Source organism: Oncorhynchus tshawytscha, linkage group LG12, assembly GCF_018296145.1.
Source record: "Oncorhynchus tshawytscha isolate Ot180627B linkage group LG12, Otsh_v2.0, whole genome shotgun sequence".
Classification (NCBI taxonomy): Eukaryota; Metazoa; Chordata; class Actinopteri; order Salmoniformes; family Salmonidae; genus Oncorhynchus; species Oncorhynchus tshawytscha.
In genome coordinates this window covers 12,750,033-12,774,914 of record NC_056440.1, presented here as the reverse complement: position 1 = coordinate 12,774,914, position 24,882 = coordinate 12,750,033, and the positions used below count along the sequence as shown (strand labels likewise).

Here is a 24,882-nt window from a genome sequence, read left to right as displayed (position 1 = left end):
ATTCATGCGAAAATACACAACAAAATACACCTTGCAGGTGAACGGCTAGCCAATTTATGGGACAAGGCATAATGGTTGGGAAGGGGCAACGCAGTTCTGACCGAAAAGCATTATAAGCGGAAAAGGGATATTTGAGAAGCAGCATTTGCCTGAACATGGTTTTAATTTCCTTCCTTTAAATATACAAGCTTTTGTTATTACATTAAAATGTAGTACACAATTCTAGTCTGATAGAAATCTCCCAAATCTTCATCACCGTTTAGCATTCGCCAAATTAACCATCAAGGTAAAATTGAGACCGTATCTTATTGTTTTATCAATTTGCGCACCGTCATTGGGTTACAATTACACGACGGTAGTAGGGTACACAGGAATGCACAAAAACCTTGAGGGGATCATGCGAAACGTTTGAGTGGATGCGCCCATTACACCTATTTGATGTAATAAAGACCGTAGTTAAAAAGTGATTGAATATTAAGCTCCATTGATGCATGCATGCTGCGGAGACTGATTGGACCGAGAAAACAAATTCCCTTCGCTGTGCACTCTGCAGGCTAGATGTACTGAAACCCAAGGGAATTAGATCAGTACCGCCCGCGCCGTTATTTCTAAGTACCATGCGCCTCCTAGCGGTAGGTCAATGTGTAGTTGCAACATGGTAAGGATGTCCTTTCAGCCCATGCACAGCAACAGCGCAGCTTCAGTGGTGAACATGCTCTCACCATGTAGCAGCCTAGGCTACTCTTGGGGCAACAAAGTGGATCCAGTGCAATTGAAGCTTCAGATGTCATAGTAACATACATGCCGTTTTTTAGTACCCTTTCTGCTATCCGTTTCTTAATGGAAACCAAATGCAGTAGAAGATGCAAAGGACATGATGAAATATGAATGCAATTGAGCAATCATCTCCTGAAGCCTGTGGGCTAGCACTCTGCAAAAAGTGATTTTAGTTTACACTTCTGACATAGTAATTAACTTACAGTTCCCTCCGTAATTATTGGGACAGTGAAGCATTTTTTATTCTTTTGGCTCTATGCTCCAAAAGTTTGGATTTGAAAAGTTTGGATTTGAGACTGTCAGCTTTAAATTGAGGGTGTTTTCATTCATATCTGGTGAACCATTTAGAAATTACAGCAGTTATTGTACATGTCCCCTATTTTAGGGGAGCAAAAGTATTGGGACAAATTCACTTATACTGTATGTGTATTAAAGTAGTAAAAAGTTAAGAATTTGGTCCCATAGTCCTAGCATGTTATGACCACAGCAAGCTTGTGACTACACATTTGTTGTTTGTTTTGTTTGTGTTTCAGATCATTTTGTGACCAATTGAAATTAATAGTAAATAATATATTGTATCATTTTGGAGTTACTTTTATTGTATATAAGAATATAATATGTTTCTAAACACTTCTACATGAATGGGGATACTACCAGGATTACAGATAATCCTGAATGAATCGTGAATATTGATGAGTGAAAAAAGTTAGATGCACAAATATCATACCTCCCCCCAAAATGCTAACCTCCCCTGTTATTGAAATAGTGAGAAGTTAGCATGTCTTAGGGGTTTGATATTTGTGCATCTGTAATGTTCTCACCCATCACTATTCACAATTCATTCAGGATTATCTGTAATCATGGTAGCATCGCAATTAATGTAGAAGTGTTAAGAAGCATATTCTATTCTTATTTACTATAAAAGTGACTCCAAAATGACACAATTAATTATTTACCATTCATTTCTGTTGGGCACAAAATAATCTGAAACACAACATAAACAAACAGCAAATGCATCCAATGTAGTCACAAGCTTGATGTAAACACTTTTTACAACTTTAATACACATAAGGGAATTTGTCCCAATACTGTTGCTCCCCCAAAATGAGGGGACTATGTACAAACAGTGGTGTAATTTCAAAGCGGTTCACCAAATACAGATGAAAATACCCTCAAATTAGAGATGACAGTCTGAATTTTATCCTCACCCTTAACCTTAATCCATATTTCTGAAGTATAGAGAGCCCTGTAACATTTCACAGGTGAAACAGCAATCCACAATACAATTCATGGTGTATTTTAAGCAACAGACACTAAACCAACTGAAGCAATTCAGGAATAATATATCAGCCAGATCATACAATTATGGATTGATTGTTGAATAAAATTGAATTGGGTAGATTGGGTTTAACCCTTGTTTTACAGTCACCTTTGCTATTGAATGACACTAATTTAATTCCTTACCTGAATCACTTTACAGTAGAGGCCGGATGGGTCGGCAGTTGACATTGTAACATACACAACCTTCATAACCAGGAAGGTCAAAGGTCATATGTTGTACAAAAGCAAGGAGAGACTTTAACCTCTGTTTCCACTTACACCTGTGTCTCAATTCAATAAAATATGCATTGTTTGTTTTACAGTAGCTGTTTTTCCCATCGTAAATTAAAATCCCAGACGGGTTCTGGGTAGCTACTATGAAAACCTACTTCTACCCTACATGGCAGACTCCCTTCACATGTAGATCATTTCCATTTTCTAAATAATTAGTGTTTATATGTGCAGTAGTTTGTAAATAAATAGACTGCGTAAACATGCCTGTGGCCTAGGTTACTCTTTCCTATTATGTCAATATGTCTGTGTGTGGGTGGGGATATACTATTACTGATCACACTACTTCCACTCACCTTATTATCAAATCTAATCAAATTGTATTTGTCACATGCTTGGTAAACAACAGGTGTGGACTAACAGTGAAATGTTTACTTATGGGCCCTTCCCAACAATGCAGAGAGATAGAAACCAAGCTGCACTGCTTCTTGACACAATGCCCACTTAACCCAGAAGCCAGCTGCACCAATGTGTCAGAGGAAACACCGCACACCTGGCAACCGTGTCAGCGTGCACTGCGCCCAGCCCGCCACAGGAGTCGCTAGTGCACGATGTGACAAGGACACCCCTGCTGGCCATACCCTCCCCTAACCCAGATGACGCTGGGCCAATTGTGCGCTTCCCCATGGGACTCCCGGTCGCGGCCGGCTGCGACAGAGCCTGACCTCAAACACAGAATCTCTAGTGGCACAGCTAGCAGATCACTGTGCCACTTGGGAGGCCTGTAGATATGTACATATAACTTGGTTTAAAGTGACTATGCAACAGGATAGATAATAAACAGTGGCAGCAGCATATGTGATGAGTCCAAAAAGTTAGTGCAAAAAGGATAGCTATTTGGTGAACTATTTAACAGTCTTATGACTCTGGGGTAGAACCTGTTCTGGGTCCTGCTGGTTTCAGACTTGATGCATCGGTACCGCTTGCCTTATAGTAACAGAGAGAACAGTCTATGACTTGGGTGGCTGGAGTCTTTGACAATTTTTAGGGCCTTCCTCTGACACCGCCTAATATAAAGGTCCTGGATGGATGGTAGTTCGGCCTCAGTGATGTACTGGGCCGTACACACAACCCTCTGTAGTGCCTTGACGTCAGATGCAAATCAGTTGCCAAACCAAGTGGTGATGCATTAGGTAAGATGCTCTCAATGGTGCAGCTGTAGAACTTTTTGAGGATCTGAGGGCCCATGCCAAGTCTGTTCAGCTTCCTGAGGGGGAAGAGGCGTTGTCGTGCCCTCTTCACGACTGTGTTGGTATGTGTGGACTGTGATAGATCCTCAGTGATGTGGACACAGAGGAACCTGAAGCTCTAGACCCACTTCACTACAGCCCCATTGATGTGGATGGGAATGTGCTCGGCTCCTTTGTCTTGATCACGTTGAGGGAGAGGTTGTTGTCCTGGCACCCCATTGACAGATCTCTGACCTCCTCACTATAGGCTGTTTCATCATCGTCGGTGATCAGGCTACCACCGTAGTGTCGTCAGCAAACTTAGTAATGGTGATGGAGTTGTGTGTAGCCACACAGTTGTGGGTGAACAGGAGGGGAGTGCAGGAGGGGACTAAGCACACACTCCGGAGGGGCCCCCGTTTTGAGGGTCAGTGGGGTGGATGTGTTGTTGTCTACAGTCTCTACTCTCCAAGATACCCACATTACCACTGTAGTGTATTTTTCATAAATATCTATTCCAAGTTGTACCCTATTTCCTATATAGTTCCCTACTTTTGACCAGGGCCCGTAGTGTGCCAACTGAGACTCAAACAATGGTACTGCAGGACTGAGAGGGACACAGGTATTTTGTGGGAGAGGTTGGAGTCTATAGACTCCTTCGTAGAATAAGAGACTGTACATTACTGCAGGTGAGCATCATCACCATATGAATGCACGTTAGAGACAGAATCTAAAAATATTTAATTCATGAACGTAATGGACTGAGTGGAGTCAAGCTGTTGGAGTTTCAAAGCAGATAGCTCTGGTTCTATACTATGCTCTCATCAGCAACAAGAAGGATCAAGCATAAGAGCTGGATCAGATAAAATACTTCCTTTGGTAGGAGAGAAAGTTTGAGGGTATTGCCACTGGAGGGATATCATTAAATAAATGACATGAGCAGTACTAGCCTTTTTTCTGTCCAAATTGTAATAAATTAGTGTCTTGTGCAGTGGTACTAGCTAGTATGCAACGGAGATTAGTTGTATTTGGAGAGTGTTATTCCCCACCTTCATCAAAATCACTGGAATCATCTTAATTTTGGCTGTTCATTCTGTTGATATCAATCTTTTACAAGGTACCCTGAATTGATTACATACCAGGCTCCATAACGAAACACTCTACATTGAAGCCATGCAAACCCATCAAGATGTCCTCCTTCCAATCCTTCTCTCTCAACAGCAGCTGTTAGGATCACAATATCAATGTGAGACATCAGATCTTTTCTGTCAACTTAAAAACACACTTGTAGGACACTCACCGTTGTGTCTTCATTAAAATGAGACTATGAGTGCATCACAAATGACGCCCTATTCCCTATGTAGCGCACTACATTTTACCAGTCCCCGGGTCAAAAGTACATACTGTCATGCCCTGACCTTAGAGATCCTTCTTCTGTCTCTATTTTGGTTTGGTCAGGGCGTGAGTTGGGCTGGGCATTCTATGTTTTGTGTTCTATGTTTTCTAATTCTGTGTGTTTGGCCGGGTGTGGTTCTCAATCAGAGGCAGCTGTCTATCGTTGTCTCTGATTGAGAACCATACTTAGGTATTCTTAGGCCTTTTCCCACCTGTGTTTTGTGGGTCGTTGTTTTCTGTTTTGTGTCTGCACCAGACAGAACTGTTTCGGTTTCGTTCGTTCTCTTTGTTATTTTTGTTAATCGGTGTTTAGTTCCATTAATAAAAGTACGAACACATACGACGCTGCACCTTGGTCCTCTCCTTCCAACAGCCGTTACACATACATTCAGGGTGCACAGCTCGTCATATATTACCAGTGCCCCAGCAGACGAACCCCTGTTGTCATTAAGATCCTCCTGACAGCTAATTTTCCCTCACTGGTCTGTAGAAGACAAAAGCAGTGATGGAATTGTTTTTGCACTCTGTCCAGAACCTCCAACTCATTGGAATAAAGGCAACGTGGACTCATTCACATTAAGCTGTGCGTTACACTGACCCCCCCCCCCTTTCCATTTGCTGTTTTAATTAGATTTCCCCTCTAAAACATGGCGACAGTGTGGATTGGATTGACATTTAAGACTCATAAATTAAGATGCAGTTGTCCGCTGTATGTACTTGAGTGCGGCTGACGACGGGCAGGAAAAGGGTCCTAAATGGCACCCTTTTCCTATGCAGTACAGTACTTTTGATCAGGGGCTCATAGCGGTCTGGTCAAAGGTAGTGCACTAGGTAGGGAATAGGGTGCAATTTGGGAGGTTGACAAGAAATTTGATGACGCCTGACGGCCACAACGTTTTGAAGGAGGGGATATGCAAACATGTCATGTCATCCTCACCGGTGCTGAAGTCATACGTTATCAGCTCACAAGGCTACATTCCTTGAGACTGTCACTTGGTTTTAAAGGACAAGAATATTTATTTTCTCTCTCTCGCTCTCTCTCTCTCTCTCTCTCTCTCCGCTCTCTGTCTTCGCTCTTGCTCTCTCTGTCCTCTATCTATCTGTCTTCTCTCTCTCTGTCCTCTATCTGTCTCTCTCTCTGTCCTTTATCTGTCTCTCTCTCTGTCCTCTATCTGTCTGTCTCTCTCTGTCTTCTATCTGTCTCTATCTCTCTGTCCTCTATCTGTCTTCTCTCTCTCTCTCTCTCTCTCTCTCTCTCTCCCACTCTCTCTCTGTCCTCTATCTGTCTCTCTCTCTCTGTCTCTGTCCTCTATCTCTCTCTCTCTCTCTCTCTCCTCTCTGTCCTCTATCTGTCTCTCTCTCTCTCTGTCTCTGTCCTCTATCTCTCTCTCTCTCTCTCTCTCTCTCTCTCAATTCAAGGGGCTTTATTGATATGGGAAGCATGTGTTAACATTGCCAATGCAAGTGAGGTAGATAACATACAAAAGTTAAATAAACAATAAAAAATAACAGTAAATATTACACATACAGAAGTTTAAAAAGAATAAAGACATTACAAGTAACATATTATGTATATATACAGTGCTGTAACAATGTACAAATGGTTAAAGTACACAAGGGAAAATAAATAAGCATAGATATGGGTTGCATTTACAATGTTGTTTGTTCTTCACTGGTTGCCCTTTTCTCGTGTCAACAGGTCACACATCTTGCTGCTGTGATGGCACACTGTGGAATTCCACCCAGTAGATATGGGAGTTTATCAAAATTGGGTTTGTTTTTGAATTCTTTGTTGATCTGTGTAATCTGAGGGAAATATGTCTCTCTAATATGGTCATACATTGGGCAGGAGGTTAGGATGTGCAGCTCAGTTTCCACCTCATTTTGTGGGCAGTGTGCACATAGCCTGTCTTCTCTTGAGAGCCATGTCTGCCTACGGCAGCCTTTCTCAATAGCAAGGCTATGCTCACTGAGTCTTTACATAGTCAAAGCTTTCCTTAAGTTTAGGTCAGTCACAGTGGTCAGGTATTCTGCCACTGTGTACTCTCTGTGTAGGGCCAAATAGCAATCTAGTTTGCTGTTTTTTGTTAATTCTTTCCAATGTGTCAAGTAATTATCTTTTTGTTTTTCTCATGATTTGGTTGGGTCTAATTGTGTTACTGTCCTGGGATCTCTCTCTCTCTCACTCTCTATTTGTCTCACTCTGCATCTTTGTGTGCTCTGTCTATCTGTTGACCCTGGGTTTCCTAGACAGTAGAGGATTCTTGGGCAAGCAGCATGGTTTGATGCTGTCTTCTGGGTGAAGAAGGAGCGCAATGACAGACATCAATGGGTGTATTTTTCCCAAATGGACTTCTGGTCCACTGTATAGGCCTACTGTCTGTGTATGGACTTCTGGTCCACTGTATAGGCCTACTGTGTGTGTGTGTGTGTGTGTGTGTGTGTGTGTGTGTGTGTGTGTGTGTGTGTGTGTGTGTGTGTGTATGGACTTACGGTCCACTGTATAGGCCTACTGTGTGTGTGTGTGTGTGTGTGTGTGTGTGTGTGTGTGTGTGTGTGTGTGTGTGTGTGTGTGTGTGTGTGTGTGTGTGTGTGTGTGTGTGTATGGACTTACGGTCCACTGTATAGGCCTACTGTGTGTGTGTGTATGGACTTACGGTCCACTGTATAGGCCTACTGTGTGTGTGTGTATGGACTTACGGTCCACTGTATAGGCCTACTGTGTGTGTGTGTATGGACTTACGGTCCACTGTATAGGCCTACTGTGTGTGTGTGTATGGACTTACGGTCCACTGTATAGGCCTACTGTGTGTGTGTGTATGGACTTATGGTCCACTGTATAGGCCTACTGTGTGTGTGTGTATGGATTTATGGTCCACTGTATAGGCCTACTGTGTGTGTGTTTACAACTTCATACAATCAGCATTTATTGGGTATAAGCATGAATTGTTTCTATACATTGTTTATTAAGACTATTTGTGACCCTGGGTGAGATGGAATATGGAATATAAAACCTATTTGATCTTAGTGTCAGTGTAGCAGATTGAGCACAACCAGAGTCAACAAGATTACATTGAACAATCAACTCCACTACAGTACAAAACAGTATAAGAACCTTATATAACAAAGCCTACAGTACAACACTTTTTCTGTAACTTTAGGTCAAAGTAGGACAGGACAAGGAGTAAGTGAAGGTACAAAGAGAATCAGTCCTACATATCTCTCTCTCTCTCCTCTCTCTCTCTCCTCTCTCTCGCTCTCTCTCTCTCTCTCTCTCTCTCGCTCTCTCTCTCTCTCTCTCTCTCTCTCTCTCTCTCTCTCTCTCTCTCTCTCTCTCTCTCACATATGGAATTTAATTTGTACTTTCTCTTAAAACAATTCTCTACTGGTACTCTCTCTCTCTCACTTACTGTACTGTAATTTAGCTTGCATCATGTTGGTTAAAGACAATCAGATCTGGGTTCAATTAGTATTTTACATATTTCAAATACTTTAGGCTTTTGATTTAGCCTACCTGAAGTGACAGATGGGCAGGGTTTGCAGTTGTGTGAATTGTATTGTTTCTGTTGGGCCAGGCAAGCTCAATCAAGCACCGATAACATATTTTAAATGATTTCAAATAGTGTTTGAAACCAGGTCTGTTAGGTGTGCCAAAATTAAGAACAGTCCATTCTACCACCTTAATAACAACCCCAAACCCAGTGTATCATCCTAATGGCATATTGTTATTGGCCTGCATCATCTGTTGGTTACAACAACAATATCCTCTCTCTCTCTCTCTCTCTCTCTGTCTCTCTCTCTCTCTCTGTCTCTCTCTCTCTCTCTCTCTCTCTCTCTCTCTCTCTCTCTCTCTCTCTCTCTCTCTCTCTCTCTCTCTCTCTCTCTCTCTCTCTCTCTCTGTCTCTCTCTCTCTCTCTCTCTCTGACTCTTTCTCTCTCTCTCTCTCTCTCTCTCTCTCTCTCTCTCTCTCTCTCTCTCTCTCTCTCTCTCTCTCTCTCTCTCTCTCTGTCTCTCTCTCTCTTTCTCTCTCTCTCTCTCTCTCTCTCTCTCTCTCTCTCTCTCTCTCTCTCTCTCTCTCTCTCTCTCTCTCTCTGTCTCGATTGTTTGGAGTCTAATACCACCTCCTCGGTAGATAAAGACAATTAAATGTCGTCTCCAATTGGAATGAGGTAATTTGTTTCACTTCATTCACTGTTATCTCTTCAATCCTCCCCTCAGTCTCCATGGCACTAGCAAATGTAATGTTTCCCTTCACCATTAGCTCTCACAAATGGTTTAAAACAAGTTATGATTGTAATTATATTCTGATATGTAGGTATTTCTTACAGAAGACAATAATGGAATTATTATGAGTTGTTAATTATTACTATTACTACTGTGAATTAGGGTTCACAGTACTGGAGCACGTCTATTGGCAGACAGATGTTTACGTTTCACCCAACATAACCTTTAGTAGTGTGTTTGGTAACCTGGCTTCATTCAAATAGTATTGTCAATGGCATACATAATCATTAAAAACAGAAGGTGAAAAGCAACAATATATAATGTAAAATCCTAAATTGATGGCAACAGAAGGAAAATAAATAGAGTGGGTTTCAGGAAGTCCACAGTGCTGTCACGTGCTGACCTTAGTTCCTTTGTTTTGTCTTTGTTTTAGTATGGTCAGGTCGTGAGTTGGGGTGGGCGGTCTATGTTCTTTTTTCTATAATTTGGGATTTCTGTGTTTGGCCTGGTATGGTTCTCAATCAGAGGCAGCTATCAATCGTATTTAGGCAGCCTGGTTTCACCTTTGAGTTGTGGGTGATTATCTTCTGTTCTGTGTTTTGCTTCACCGTTCAGGACTGTTCGTTTTTGTCGTTTTATTGTTTTTGTTCAAGTGTTCGGTATTCGTATTCAATACAATATGGACACCTACCACGCTGCGCATTGGTCTGCCATTTCTTACTACTCGTCTGAGGAGGACGAAGACAAGCGTTACAAGTGCTCACTAATCCAAGATAACGTGTGTATGCCGGTGTTAATCTCGTCATAGTTTACATTTAAGTAGGATTATCAGATTATTCCTTTTTATCATTTTCTATGTGGATGTTTCTGTCACATTGTCCTGTCTCTAGACATAATTATACAAGATCTCAGGTATTACGACTCCCTATAGATGCTGAATAAATGCACAATGCTCTAATGTTAATGCAATGTTTCTTACCTCTGAAGTATTGTCACACTACCCCAAGCAGTTAGGTTTTAGTTCATCAAGTAGACCGTTTTTCTGTTTGTCCAAAGTTAATTTGAGCCCTGTAGACCACACAGCGATTTCAAAACAACTTTTATTTATTGATATTGTGAGCGGACCAAGTAATTGGGCGTCACTCTAAAGCGGGAAGGTGGAATAAACGAGTCAGGAGTAGGTTTTCTTGATTGAACACAGTTCTCTATTGAGGGCATTTGGTCAACACAAACACTCCAACATAATCAATGAAAATCTTCTAAGGAAAAAAACATACATCTTCTTCTCCAGATGAAACAGGAACACAATAGGTTTATCTTTAAACTACAACAAAAAGTCACAGGATTGTCACCGTCCTAGTGGTTCTCCCTGGATAGCTCCTCTCTGACGGTGGCCATCTTCCAGAGATAGTTTCCCCCCCCCCTCTCTGCTGGTTCCATTCTCTCTCTTATAGGGGAAGGAGAGTATGTCATTAGTACCGTCAGCTGTGCTTAATTGCCTCTGGTTACCTTGTCTCCCATGCCTTGTTGGGCTACTATCCATGAGCCCAGCCTGCCCTCTGGTGGTCCTTCCACATACCTTCCCCCCCCCAGGACCGAACCGGAGGGTCGGGCGCCAGACGCACCGTCTTGGTCGCGTCGGGACAGAGCGTCTGCATTCCCGTTCCTCGATCCGGCCCTGTGGATGACATGGAAAGAGAACGGTTGTAAAGACAAAAACCATCTGGCTATTCTGTTGTTATTGTTTCTCTTACCAGCCATCCACGTGAGGGGCGCATGGTCAGTAACTAATGCAAACCTCCGACCCAGTAGGTAGTACCGGAGATAATCGAGGGCCCACTTGATGGCTAAGGCCTCTTTCTCTACGGTCGCATACCTCTGTTCCCGATCGCTGAGCTTCCTACTAATGAAGAGAATCGGCTTCTCTGCTTCACCTTTACCCTGAGCTAGTACGGCCCCGAGCCCTGTATCCGAGGCGTCGACCTGCACAATGAACTCTTGTGAGAAGTCCGGAGCCTGTAGAACGGGATCAGAACACAGGCCATCTTTCAGCAATTGAAAGGCCTCTTCCGTCTCGTCCTTCCACTCTACCTGGTTTGGCAGGTTTTTCCTGATGAGGGTTGTGAGGGGGTTGGCAATGGTTGCATATCCCGGGATAAAACGGCGATAATATCCTGTTATCCCTAAGAAGGCCCGAACGTCTCGCTTGGTCCGGGGTCGAGGCCAGTCACGAATTGCCCTGGTCTTCTCTGCCTGTGGGCGTATTTTCCCATTCCCCACGGTGTACCCCAGGTATTCCGCTTCGGACAGGCCCAGGCAGCATTTATTTGGATTGGCTGTCAACCCTGTGGCTTCCAAACTCACGAGCACCGCCCGTAATCGCAGGAGGTGACTATCCCAGTCCTCGCTGTGGATGACCACATCGTCTATGTACGCCGCTGCATACTCTTGATGGGGCCGTAGAATGGCATCCATGAGGCGTTGGAAAGTTGCAGCGGCACCGTGCAGTCCGAAGGGCATCCTCACATACTGGAAAAGCCCCTCTGGGGTGGCGAAGGCAGTCTTTGGGCGATCCTCTGGAGCCACCGGCACTTGCCAATATCCCTTTGTCAAATCCAGGGTAGTGATGAACTTGGCCTTTCCTAAGCGCTCCAAGAGTTCATCCACACGGGGCATGGGATACGCATCGAATGTAGAGATGGCATTCACGCCCCGGAAGTCGTTGCAGAGTCTCATACTACCATCGGATTTGGGGACCAGGACTATGGGACTGGACCACTCACTCGTCGAGGGCTCGATCACGCCCATCCTCAACATCTCCCTCACCTCTTTCTTAGCGATGACTCGGCGAGCCTCAGGAATCCTGTAAGGGCGGATATGCACCTTCTTGCCGGGTTCAGTGTGGATATGGTGGAACAGGACATCTGTTTGTCCTGGGAATGGAGAGAATATTCGACCGAAGTTCATAATCAGCTTGTCTAGCTGTCTTGACTGCTCCGGTAGGAGAGTTTGGCCACGGCGCACCTGTGGTAGAGCCTCCTCTTTTCCTTTGCCCTCCAGGGCCATCAAAGCCACCTCCTCCTCTCGTCCATGGTACGTCTTCAGCAGGTTTATGTGATAGAGTTGGACCTTTTTCCTCCTGTCAGGTTGCTTGATGAGGTAATTGACCGGTGAGACCCTTTTCATTACCTCGTAGGGCCCCCTCCACTGCGCCAGCAAGCGATGTTCGGCCGTGGGCACAAGCACCATCACTTTCTCTCCCACGGTGAACTCACGGGGGGTCGCGGGCTTATCATAGGCCCGGCCTTGGGTCCTTTGGGCCTTCTCCATATGCTCCTTGACTATGGGCCACACTGCTGACAGGCGGTCTCTCATCAGGGTAACGTGTTCTATTGTGGATCGAAAGGGGCATGGTTGGGTCTCCCAGGTCTCCTTGGCTAAGTCGAGGATTCCTCGACAGGGTCTACCATAGAGCAATTCAAACGGAGAGAATCCAGTGGATGCCTGGGGTACTTCTCGCAGGGCAAACATTAAGTGTGGGAGAAGCATGTCCCAGTTTTTCCCGTCTCGGGACACCACTCTTCTTAACATGCTTTTAATCGTTTTGTTCAAGCGTTCACACAACCCGTCTGTTTGAGGGTGGAATATGCTTGTACGTATCTGTTGAACCTGATATAACCGACACAAGTCCTTCATCAACCGGGACATGAACGGGGTTCCTTGATCGGTTAAGATAGTCTTGGGGAGGCCCACACGAGAGAACATCAGGAATAACTCCTTGGCAATTCCCTTTGACGACATGTTACGCAGGGGTATGGCCTCCGGGAACTTGGTAGCGTAATCTATAACCACTAGGATGTACTCGTGTCCTCTGGCGGATTTTGGGAGGGGTCCTACGAGGTCCATAGCTATGCGTTCAAAGGGAGTCTCTATGATGGGGAGAGGAATCAAAGGGTTACGTAGGTGTGGCCGTGGGGCTGTACGTTGACATTGATCACACGTCCTACAATACCTGGCCACATCCCGGGTGACCCGGGGCCAATAGAATCTCTGCATGATTCTGTCAATAGTCTTGTCTCGTGCCAGGTGTCCTCCTAGGACGTGGGAATGGGCTAACTGTAGAACTGTATCCCTGTATGGCCTAGGCACCATTAGTAATTCCTGGTTTTCCTCCCTTCGTCGTACGACCCAGTATAAGAGACCCCGCCTGATTGCATAGTAAGGAAGAGGGGGCTCACCTGATCCGTCGACGTTCCTCCCGTCGATCACCTTCACCTTCCTCATGGCCTCCCTTAGGTCTGGGTCTCTATGCTGCGAGGTGCCGAACTGTCCCTTTAATTCCTGGGGCAGGTCGACCTCGGTAGAGGGATGTGGAGGATGTTCCACATCCCCATCAGGGGTGACCGAGGAGAATCCCTTCCAGGTTCCCTCCTCGGATGGAGCTTCAAATATATCCCTTAGCGCCTGGTTGCTCCTTCCTTCCTGCGTTGTGTATAACCCTTCACATGTGTCTTCATCAGTGGTTTCCTGGAATATCTGTCGTAAACGTTGGGTCGCTATTTCTTCCTCTGCTGCAGAGGACGAGGACGCGGCTACGTCTCCTTGTAGGACTACTACCTCGGGCTTGGCTTTTCTCTTCTTTCCTGTCCCCCTTCTTCCCGTGCATAACGTCATCTGCCGAAGCTCCTTATATAGGGGACAGTCTCTCCCGATCAATAATGGCACCTTCAGCTGGGGCACTTTCCCTGCCCTGACTGTACACCTTCCTTTTGGAGTGAGAATAGGCAGATTCACAGTGGGGTAATAGTGGGTGTCTCCATGGATACAGGATACGGCTACTTTGTCTGGTAGCAGTGTTGCGGAGGTCACCATCCGCTCCTCTACTAACGTAACCATACTTCCCGAGTCGAGAATAGCTACCACATCTTGTCCTTCGACTCGCACCGGAATCTCTGAGGCTGGGGCTATCTCTGCTAACCAACAGTGTTGATCCAGCCCCCTCAAAACGGGATGTGTGGGGGTAGGCAGTGATGACTCCATGACCATGGGCTCATCCTTGCTAGGACATTGTGGGGCATAATGGTTGGGAGACTGACATTTATAACACCGACCCTGCTGTGTGGTGGCTGACTTCTCCCACCTCCGGGGGGCTTGGACGTTTCGGTGGCGGGGCGCCGGGGTGAGTCGTGGTACGGGATTGGAAGACTCCTTCCGTTCCTCCTTGTCACTTTTTAACAACTCCCCTGTAGACCGATATGTTTCCACCGCCTGGGCTATGTCGTCGGCTGACAACGGGTTGGCTTGCCCCACAACCCTTTTTAAGTCACTGGGCAATTCTCTCAATATTTTGTCCACTACGAGAGTCTCTATCACATGTCCTACTCCCTTTCCAGGTTCTAGCCACTGTTTCGTCAGTCGTATTAATGCGAAGATCTGGGCACGGACGGGTTGATCAGCTGTATAGGTCCATTGATGGAACTTTACAGCCCTATCTCTGGCAGTCAGCTGGTACCGGGACAGGATCTCGGTTTTTAGTCGCCCATAGTTCTCAGCTTCGCAGGAATCCAGGTCAAAATAGGCTTCCTGAGCCACCCCAGTCAAAAGAGGGGCTAATGCGCTCGCCCATTCTGTGGGCGGCCACTCTTCCAAGGTGGCCGTCCTTTCGAAGGTCATGAGGAAGGCCTCAATATCATCCTCCTTGGAGAGACGAGGTAAGATGGCGTGAGCAGCCGCTCTTGGCTTAACTCTAGGTTCTTCTCGTCGACTCAGCTGTTGTTGCAGGAGTTCTATGGTTGTGTGCTGTGCCGTGATCAATTGTTGTAGTAGGGCGTTATCCATCGTTCTTGAATGGTTCCTCCGGGTCTACTGGAAGAATCTTGATATACTCACTAATCCTTGTGTCACTCGTCCACCTAGTACCCGCATTCTCCACCAATGTGAGCGGACCAAGTAATTGGGCGTCACTCTAAAGCGGGAAGGTGGAATAAACGAGTCAGGAGTAGGTTTTCTTGATTGAACACAGTTCTCTATTGAGGGCATTTGGTCAACACAAACACTCCAACATAATCAATGAAAATCTTCTAAGGAAAAAAACATACATCTTCTTCTCCAGATGAAAGGAACACAATAGGTTTATCTTTAAACTACAACAAAAAGTCACAGGATTGTCACCGTCCTAGTGGTTCTCCCTGGATAGCTCCTCTCTGACGGTGGCCATCTTCCAGAGATAGTTTCCCCCTCTCTGCTGGTTCCATTCTCTCTCTTATAGGGGAAGGAGAGTATGTCATTAGTACCGTCAGCTGTGCTTAATTGCCTCTGGTTACCTTGTCTCCCATGCCTTGTTGGGCTACTATCCATGAGCCCAGCCTGCCCTCTGGTGGTCCTTCCACAATATCCTTTCAAATTCTCAGAGGCAAACCTTGAAAATAAAATGCAAGCTATATATCCCACAAAGGGGATTACAATACATGCTAAAATCATAATGAGATATCTATTTTTTCGTTGTATTGCAACATCAATACAAGTACCACACACGCGTGTATCGTATACTGTGGTGAGGACAAGAGATATACAGCAGATTTAAAAAAAAAACAAAAAAAACACTTTATTTAACCAGGTAGGCAAGTTGAGAACAAGTTCTCATTTACAATTGCAACATGGCCAAGATAAAGCTAAGCAGTTCGACACATACAACATCACAGAGTTACACATGGAGTAAAACAAACATACAGTCAATAATACAGTAGAAAAATAAGTCTATAAACAATGTGAGCAAGTGAGGTGAGATAAGGGAGGTAAAGGCAAAAAAAAAGGCCATGGTGGCGAAGTAAATAATATATAGCAAGTAAAACACTGGAATGGTTGATTTGCAGTGGAAGAATGTGCAAAGTAGAGATATAAATAATGGGGTGCAAAGGAGCAAAATAAATAAATAAATACAGTAAGGAAAGAGGTAGTTGTTTGTGCTAAATTATAGATGGGCTATGTACAGGTGCAGTAATCTGTGAGCTGCTCTGACAGCTGGTGCTTAAAGCTAGTGAGGGAGATAAGTGTTTCCAGTTTCAGAGGTTTTGTAGTTCGTTCCAGTCATTGGCAGCAGAGAACTGGAAGGAGAGGCCGCCAAAGGAAGAATTGGTTTTGGGGGTGACCAGAGAGATATACCTGATGGAGCGCGTGCTACAGGTGGGTGCTGCTATGGTGACCAGCAAGCTGAGATAAGGGGGGACTTCACCTAGCAGGGTCTTGTAGATGACCTGGAGCCAGTGGGTTTGGCGACGAGTATGAAACGAGGGCCAGCCAACGAGAGCGTACAGGTCGCAGTGGTGGGTAGTATATGGGGCTTTGGTGACAAAACGGATGGCACTGTGATAGACTGCATCCAATTTATTGAGTAGGATATTGGAGGATATTTTGTAAATGACATTGTCGAAGTCGAGGATTGGTAGGATGGTCAGTTTTACAAGGGCATGTTTAGCAGCATGAGTGAAGGATGCTTTGTTGTGATATAAGAAGCCAATTTTAGATTTTACTTTGGATAGGAGATGTTTGATGTGAGTCTGGAAGGAGAGTTTACAGTCTAACCAGACACCTAGGTATTTGTAGTTGTCCACATATTCTAAGTCAGAGCCGTCCAGAGTAGTGATGTTGGACAGGCGGGCAGGTGCAGGCAGCGATCGGTTGAAGAACATACATTTAGTTTCACTTGTATTTAAGTGCAATTGGAGGCCACGGAAGGAGAGTTGTATGGCATTGAAGCTCGTCTGGAGGGTTGTTAATACAGTGTCCAAAGAAGGGCCAGAATTATACAGAACGGTGTCGTCTGCGTAGAGGTGGACCAGAGACTCACCAGCAGCAAGAGCGACATCATTGATGTATACAGAGAAGAGAGTCGGTCCAAGAATTGAACCCTGTGGCACTCCCATAGAGACTGCCAGAGGCCCAGACAACAGACCCTCCGATTTGACACACTGAACTCTATTAGAGAAGTAGTTGGTGAACCATGCGAGGCAATCATTTGAGAAACCAAGGCTGTTGAGTCTGCCGATGAGGATGTGGTGATTGACAGAGTCAAAAGCCTTGTCCAGGTCAATGAATACGGCTGCACAGTATTGTTTCTTATCGATGGCGGTTAAGATATCGTTTAGGATCTTGAGCATGGCTGAGGTGCACCCATGACCAGCTCTGAAACCAGATTGCATAGCGGAGAAGGTATGGTGGGATTCGAAATGGTTGGTAATCTGTTTGTTGACTTGGCTTTCGAAGACCTTAGAAAGGCTGGGTAGGATAGATATAGGTCTGTAGCAGTTTTGGTCAAGAGTGTCCCCCCCTTTGAAGAGGGGCATGACCACAGCTGCTTTCCAATCTTTGGGAATCTCAGACGACACGAAAGAGAGGGTGCACAGGCTAGTAATAGGGGTGGCAACAATTCTGGCAGATCATTTTAGAAAGAAACTGTCCAGATTGTCTAGCCCGGCTGATTTGTAGGGGTCCAGATTTTGCAGCTCTTTCAGAACATCAGCTGACTGGATTTGGGAGAAGGAGATGCTGTTGACCGGGGTAGGGGTAGCCAGGTGGAAAGCATGGCCAGCCATAGAAAAATGCTATCAATTATAGTGGATTTATCGGTGGTGACAGTGTTTCCTATCTTCAGTGCAGTGGGCAGCTGGGAGGAGGTGTTCTTATTCTCCATCGACTTTACAGTGTCCCGGAACTTTTTTGAGTTTGTGTTGCAGGAAGCAAATTTCTGCTTGAAAAAGCTAGCCTTGGCTTTCCTAACTGCCTGTGTATATTGGTTTCTAGCTTCCCTGAAAAGTTGCATATCACGGGGGCTGATCGATGCTAATGCAGAACGCCATAGGATGTTTTTGTGTTGGTTAAGGGAAGTCAGGTCTGGAGAGAACCAAGGGCTATATCTGTTCCTGGTTCTAAATTTCTTGAATGGGGCATGCTTATTTAAGACGGTGAGGAAGGCATTTAAAAAAAAATAACCAGGCATCCTCTACTGACGGGATGAGATCAATATCATTACAGGATACCCCGGCCAGGTCGATTAGAAAGGCTTGCTCGCTGAAGTGTTTCAGGGAGCGTTTGACAGCGATGAGTGGAGGTCATTTGACCGCTGACCCATTACGGATGCAGGCAATGAGGCAGTGATCACTGAGATCTTGGTTGAAAACAACAGAGGTGTATTTAGAGGGCAAGTTGGTAGGACGATATCTATGAGGGTGCCCGTGTTTACGTCTTTGGGGTGGTACCTGGTAGGTTCATTGATCATTTGTGTGAGATTTAGGGCATCAAGCTTAGATTGTAGGATGGCTGGGGTGGTAAGCATAATCCAGTTTAGGTCGCCTAGCAGCACGAGCTCTGAAGATAGATGGGGGGCAATCAGTTCACATATGGTGTCCAGAGCACAGCTGGGGGCAGAGAGTGGTCTATACGAGGTGGCAATGGTGAGAGACTTGTTTTTAGAGAGGTGGATTTTTAAAAGTAGAAGTTCAAATTGTTTGGGTACAGACATGGATAGTAGGACAGAACTCTGCAGGCTATCTTTGCAGTAGATTGCAACACCGCCCCCTTTGGCCGTTCTATCTTGTCTGAAAATGTTGTAGTTAGGGATGAAAATTTCAGAATTTTTGGTGGTCTTCCTAAGCCAGGATTCAGACACGGCTAGAACAACCGGGTTGGCAGAGTGTGCTAAAGCAGTGAATAAAACAAACTTAGGGAGGAGGCTTCTAATGTTAACATGCATGAATCCAAGGCTATTACGGTTACAGAAGTCATTAAAAGAGAGCGCCTAGGGAATAGGAGTGGAGCTAGGCACTGCAGGGCCTGGATTCACCTCTACATCACCAGAGGAACAGAGGAGGAGTAGGATAAGCGTATGACTAAAAGCTATGAGAATTGGTCATCTAGAACATCTGGAACAGAGAGTAAAAGGAGGTTTCTGGGGGCGATGAAATAGCTTCAACGTATAATGTACAGACAAAGGTATGATAGGATGTGAATACTGTGGAGGTAAACCTAGGTATTGAGTGATGATGAGAGAGATATTGTCTCTAGAAACATCATTGAAACCAGGTGATGTCATCGCATGTGTGGGTGGTGGAACTGATAGGATGGAAAAGGTATAGTGAGCAGGGCTAGAGGCTCTATAGTGAAATAAGCCAATTAACACTAACCAGAACAGCAATGGACAAGGCATATTGACATTAAGGAGAGGCATCCTTAGTCGAGTGATCATAAGGGTCCAGTGAGTAGTGAGGTTGGTTGGTCACGGCGATTCAGACAGCTAGCCGGGCCATCGGTAGCAAGCTAGCATAGGATGGAGGTCTGTTTTTAGCAACCTCTTGTGTTTCCGTCAGTAGATTAGTGGGGTTCCGTGTGGTAGAGGGGATCAATGCAATTGGCAAAATAGATATAGTTATAATGACCCAAGAAAAATTGTCCGATAGACTTATTCAGATAGCAGCCGATAAGACCGCTAACGATTAGCGTGTCACAGATGGGCGTTCAGGTAACGTCGTGACGGAGGGGCCAGTTGGATAACTCCCTCGGATAGATAACGTTGGTAGTCCAGTCGTGAAGGCCCGGTGGGCCTCCGCATTGGCAGTTAAACGGGCCCGGATAGGTGATTGTAGCCCAGGAGTGGCTGATGGAACTTTTCAGCTGGCTAACTCCGGAATAATTGATGTTTGCTCTGGGATCAACGTAAGCCAATAGTCACACGGATAGCAGCTAGCTAGCTGCGAGATCCAGGTGTAAATTTCCAGAGCTTGCGATTGAAATCCGGGGATATGGAGACAAAAATAGGTCTGGTATGTTCTGGTCTGAGACGCGTTGTACAAAACTGGCGAAAGATTTTTGAGCCAAAGGATAGCTGTCGACCAGAAACCGTGGTTAGCTGAATACTAACATTAGCCAGTAAACTGGCTAGCTTCTGGCTAGCTTCTGAGTAGCTTCTGGTTAGCTTCTGGCTAGCTTCTGGCTAGCTTCTGACTAGCTTCTATTGTGGAGTTCAGATTTGAGGTAAATAATACTTTTTTTAAATTGGTGAGGCGTGTTGCAGGAGAGTGTTTTGAAGTTGAATTTTTGGAAAAGAAAATATATAAAAGACATGTGAAGTAAGGTGTAAATATATATATATATATATATATATATATATATATATATATATATATATATATGCGGGACACGACAAGGACAAAGGACGTCTGACTGCTATGCCATCTTGGGAATGTGGTGGGTTTATGTCACAACCCAACACACTGGGTTGATTAAATACAGCATAGATATACAGCAGAGATATAGAGCAGAGAAATACAGCATAGATATACAGCATAGCTATACAGCAGAGAAATACAACAGAGATATACAGCAGAGATATACATTAGAGATATACATTAGAGATATACAGCACAGATATACAGCAGAGAAATACAGCATAGATATACAGCATAGCTATACAGCAGAGAAATACAACAGAGATATACAGCAGAGATATACATTAGAGATATACATTAGAGATATACAGCACAGATATACAGCAGAGATATACAGCACAGATATACATTAGAGATATACATTAGAGATATACAGCACAGATATACAGCAGAGAAATACAGCAGAGATATTCAGCACAGATATACAGCAGAGATATTCAGCACAGATATACAGCAGAGAAATACAGCACAGATATACATTAGAGATATACATTAGAGATATACAGCACAGATATACAGCAGAGAAATACAGCACAGATATACAGCAGAGATATACAGCACAGATATACATTAGAGATATACATTAGAGATATACAGCACAGATATACAGCAGAGAAATACAGCAGAGATATTCAGCACAGATATACAGCAGAGAAATACAACAGAGATATACAGCAGAGAAATACAGCAGAGATATACAGCAGAGATATACTGTACAGATATACAGCAGAGAAATACAGCAGAGATATACAGCAGAGATATACTGTACAGATATACAGCAGAGAAATACAGAGATATACAGCAGAGATATACTGTACAGATATACAGCAGAGAAATACAACAGAGATATACAGCAGAGATATACAGCAGAGATATACTGTACAGATATACAGCAGAGAAATACAACAGAGATATACAGCAGAGAAATACAACAGAGATATACAGCAGAGATATATATCAAAAATCAAATCAAATTTTATTTGTCACATACAGAGCAGATGTTACAGCGAAATGCTTGTGCTTCTAGTTCCGACAATGCAGTAATAAGAGATAATAACTAACAATTCCAAAAAAACTACTGTCTTATACACAGTGTAAGGGGATAAAGAATATGTACATAAGGATATATGAATGAGTGATGGTACAGAGCAGCATAGGCAAGATACAGTAGATGATATCGAGTACAGTATATACATATGAGATAAGTATGTAAACCAAGTGGCATAGTTAAAGTGGCTAGTGATACATGTATTACATAAGGATGCAGTCGATGATATAGAGTACAGTATCACGTATGCATATGAGATGAACAATGTAGGGTAAAACATTATATAAGGTAGCATTGTTTAAAGTGGCTAGTGATATATTTACATAATTTCCCATCAATTCCCATGATTAAAGTGGCTGGAGTAGAGTCAGTGTCATTGACAGTGTGTTGGCAGTAGCCACTCAATGTTAGTGGTGGCTGTTTAACAGTCTGATGGCCTTGAGATAGAAGCTGTTTTTCATATCCCAGCTTTGATGCACCTGAGACCTCGCCTTCTGGATGACAGCGGGGTGAACAGGCAGTGGCTCGGGTGGTTGATGTCCTTGATGATCTTTATGGCCTTCCTGTAGCATCGGGTGGTGAGGTGTCCTGGAGGGCATAGTTTGCCCCCGGTGATGCGTTGTGCAGACCTCACTACCCTCTGGAGAGCCTTACGGTTGAGGGCGGTGCAGTTGCCATACCAGGCGGTGATACAGCCCGCCAGGATGCTCTCGATTGTGCATCTGTAGAAGTTTGTGAGTGCTTTTGGTGACAAGCCGAATTTCTTCAGCCTCCTGAGGTTGAAGAGGCGCTGCTGCGCCTTCCTCACGATGCTGTCTGTGTGAGTGGACCAATTCAGTTTGTCTGTGATGTGTATGCCGAGAACTTAAAACTTGCTACCCTCTCCACTACTGTTCCATCGATGTGGATGGGGGGTGTTCCCTCTGCTGTTTCCTGAAGTCCACAATCATCTCCTTAGTTTTGTTGACGTTGAGTGTGAGGTTATTTTCCTGACACCACACTCCGAGGGCCCTCACCTCCTCCCTGTATAATCAAGCCTACCACTGTTGTGTCGTCCGCAAACTTGATGATTGAGTTGGAGGCGTGCATGGCCAGAGTCGTGGGTGAACATATACAGGAGGGGCTCAGAACGCACCCTTGTAGTGTTGAGGATCAGCGGGGAGGAGATGTTGTTGCCTACCCTCACCACCTGGGGGCGGCCCGTCAGGAAGTCCAGTACCCAGTTGCACAGGGCGGGGTCGAGACCCAGGGTCTCGAGCTTGATGACGAGCAGTACTATGGTGTTGAATGCCGAGCTGTAGTCGATGAACAGCATTCTCACATAGGTATTCCTCTTGTCCAGATGGGTTAGGGCAGTGTGCAGTGTGGTTGAGATTGCATCGTCTGTGGACCTATTTGGGCGGTAATACAAATTGGAGTGGGTCAAGGGTGTCAGGTAGGGTGGAGGTGATATGGTCCTTGACTAGTCTCAGCACTTCATGATGACGGATGTGAGTGCTACGGGGCGGTAGTCGTTTAGCTCAGTTACCTTAGCTTTCTTGGGAACAGGAACAATGGTGGCCCTCTTGAAGCATGTGGGAACAGCAGACTGGTATAGGGATTGGTTGAATATGTCCGTAAACACACCGGCCAGCTGGTCTGCGCATGCTCTGAGGGCGCGGCTGGGGATGCCGTCTGGGCCTGCAGCCTTGCGAGGGTTAACACGTTTAAATGTCTTACTCACTTCGGCTGCAGTGAAGGAGAGACCTCAAAGTGCTGTACAGAAACCCAGCCTAAAAACCCCAAACAGCAAGCAATGCAGGTGTAGAAGCACGGTGGCTAGGAAAAACTCCCTAGAAAGGCCAAAACCTAGGAAGAAACCTAGAGAGGAACCAGGCTATGTGGGGTGGCCAGTCCTCTTCTGGCTGTGCCGGGTGGAGATTATAACAGAACATGGCCAAGATGTTCAAATGTTCATAAATGACCAGCATGGTCGAATAATAATAAGGCAGAACAGTTGAAACTGGAGCAGCAGCACAGTCAGGTGGAAGTTGAAACTGGAGCAGCAGCATGGCCAGGTGGACTGGGGACAGCAAGGAGTCATCATGTCAGGTAGTCCTGGGGCATGGTCCTAGGGCTCAGGTCAGTTGAAACTGGAACAGCAGCATGGCCAGGTGGACTGGGGACAGCAAGGAGTCATCATGTCAGGTAGTCCTGGAGCTCAGGTCCTAGGGCTCAGGTCCTCCGAGAGAGAGAAAGAAAGAGAGAAGGAGAGAATTAGAGAACGCACACTTAGATTCACACAGGACACCGAATAGGACAGGAGAAGTACTCCAGATATAACAAACTGACCCTAGCCCCCCGACACATAAACTACTGCAGCATAAATACTGGAGGCTGAGACAGGAGGGGTCAGGAGACACTGTGGCCCCATCCCCATCCGATATACAGCAGAGAAATACAACAGAGATATACAACAGAGATATATTGTACAGCAGAGATATACAGCAGAGATATACAGCAGGGATATACTGTACAGCAGAGATATACAGCAGAGAAATACAGCAGAGATATACAACAGAGAAATACAGCAGAGATATACAACAGAGATATACTGTAAAGCAGAGATATACTGTACAGCAGAGCTATACAGCAGAGAAATACAACAGAGATATACTGTACAACAGAGATATACAGCAGAGATATACAACAGAGATATACAATAGAGATATACAGCAGAGAAATACAACAGAGATATACAGCAGAGATATACAGCAGAGATATACAGCAGAGAAATACAACAGAGATATACTGTACAACAGAGATATACAGCAGAGATATACAACAGAGATATACTGTACAGCAGAGCTATACAGCAGAGAAATACAACAGAGATATACTGTACAACAGAGATATACAGCAGAGATATACAACAGAGATATACAATAGAGATATACAGCAGAGAAATACAACAGAGATATACAGCAGAGATATACAGCAGAGATATACAGCAGAGAAATACAACAGAGATATACTGTACAACAGAGATATACAGCAGAGATATACAGCAGAGACATACAACAGAGATATAGAACAGAGATATACAGCAGAGAAATACAACAGAGATATACAGCAGAGATAGACAGCAGAGAAATACAACAGAGATATACTGTACAACAGAGATATACAGCAGAGATATACAGCAGAGATATACAGCAGAGAAATACAGCAGAGATATACAACAGAGATATACAACAGAGATATACTGTACAACAGAGATATACAGCAGAGACATACAACAGAGATATAGAACAGAGATATACAGCAGAGAAATACAACAGAGATATACAGCAGAGATATACAGCAGAGATATACAGCAGAGATATACTGTACAGCAGAGATATACAGCAGAGATATACAGCACAGATATACAGCAGAGAAATACTGTACAGCAGAGATA

General features: G+C 44.6%; 1 protein-coding gene across 1 annotated transcript; it reads right to left on the bottom strand.

Moving 5' to 3' along the window:
- Positions 1-9,896: 9,896 nt before the first annotated feature.
- On the bottom strand, positions 9,897-14,319 carry LOC121847896. Its single transcript, XM_042331155.1, has 2 exons — positions 10,802-14,319; positions 9,897-9,904 (listed from the first exon to the last, which is right to left on the bottom strand). The coding sequence occupies exons 1-2, from the start codon at positions 14,220-14,222 to the stop codon at positions 9,897-9,899; spliced, it is 3,429 nt and encodes a 1,142-aa protein (XP_042187089.1). The 5' UTR covers positions 14,223-14,319.
- Between the last annotated feature and the right edge of the window lie 10,563 nt (positions 14,320-24,882).

Excerpts from the sequence above, each read along its gene's own strand:
- LOC121847896 (XM_042331155.1), bottom strand. The coding sequence starts at position 14,222 with ATGGTCATGGAGTCATCACTGCCTACCCCCACACATCCCGTTTTGAGG.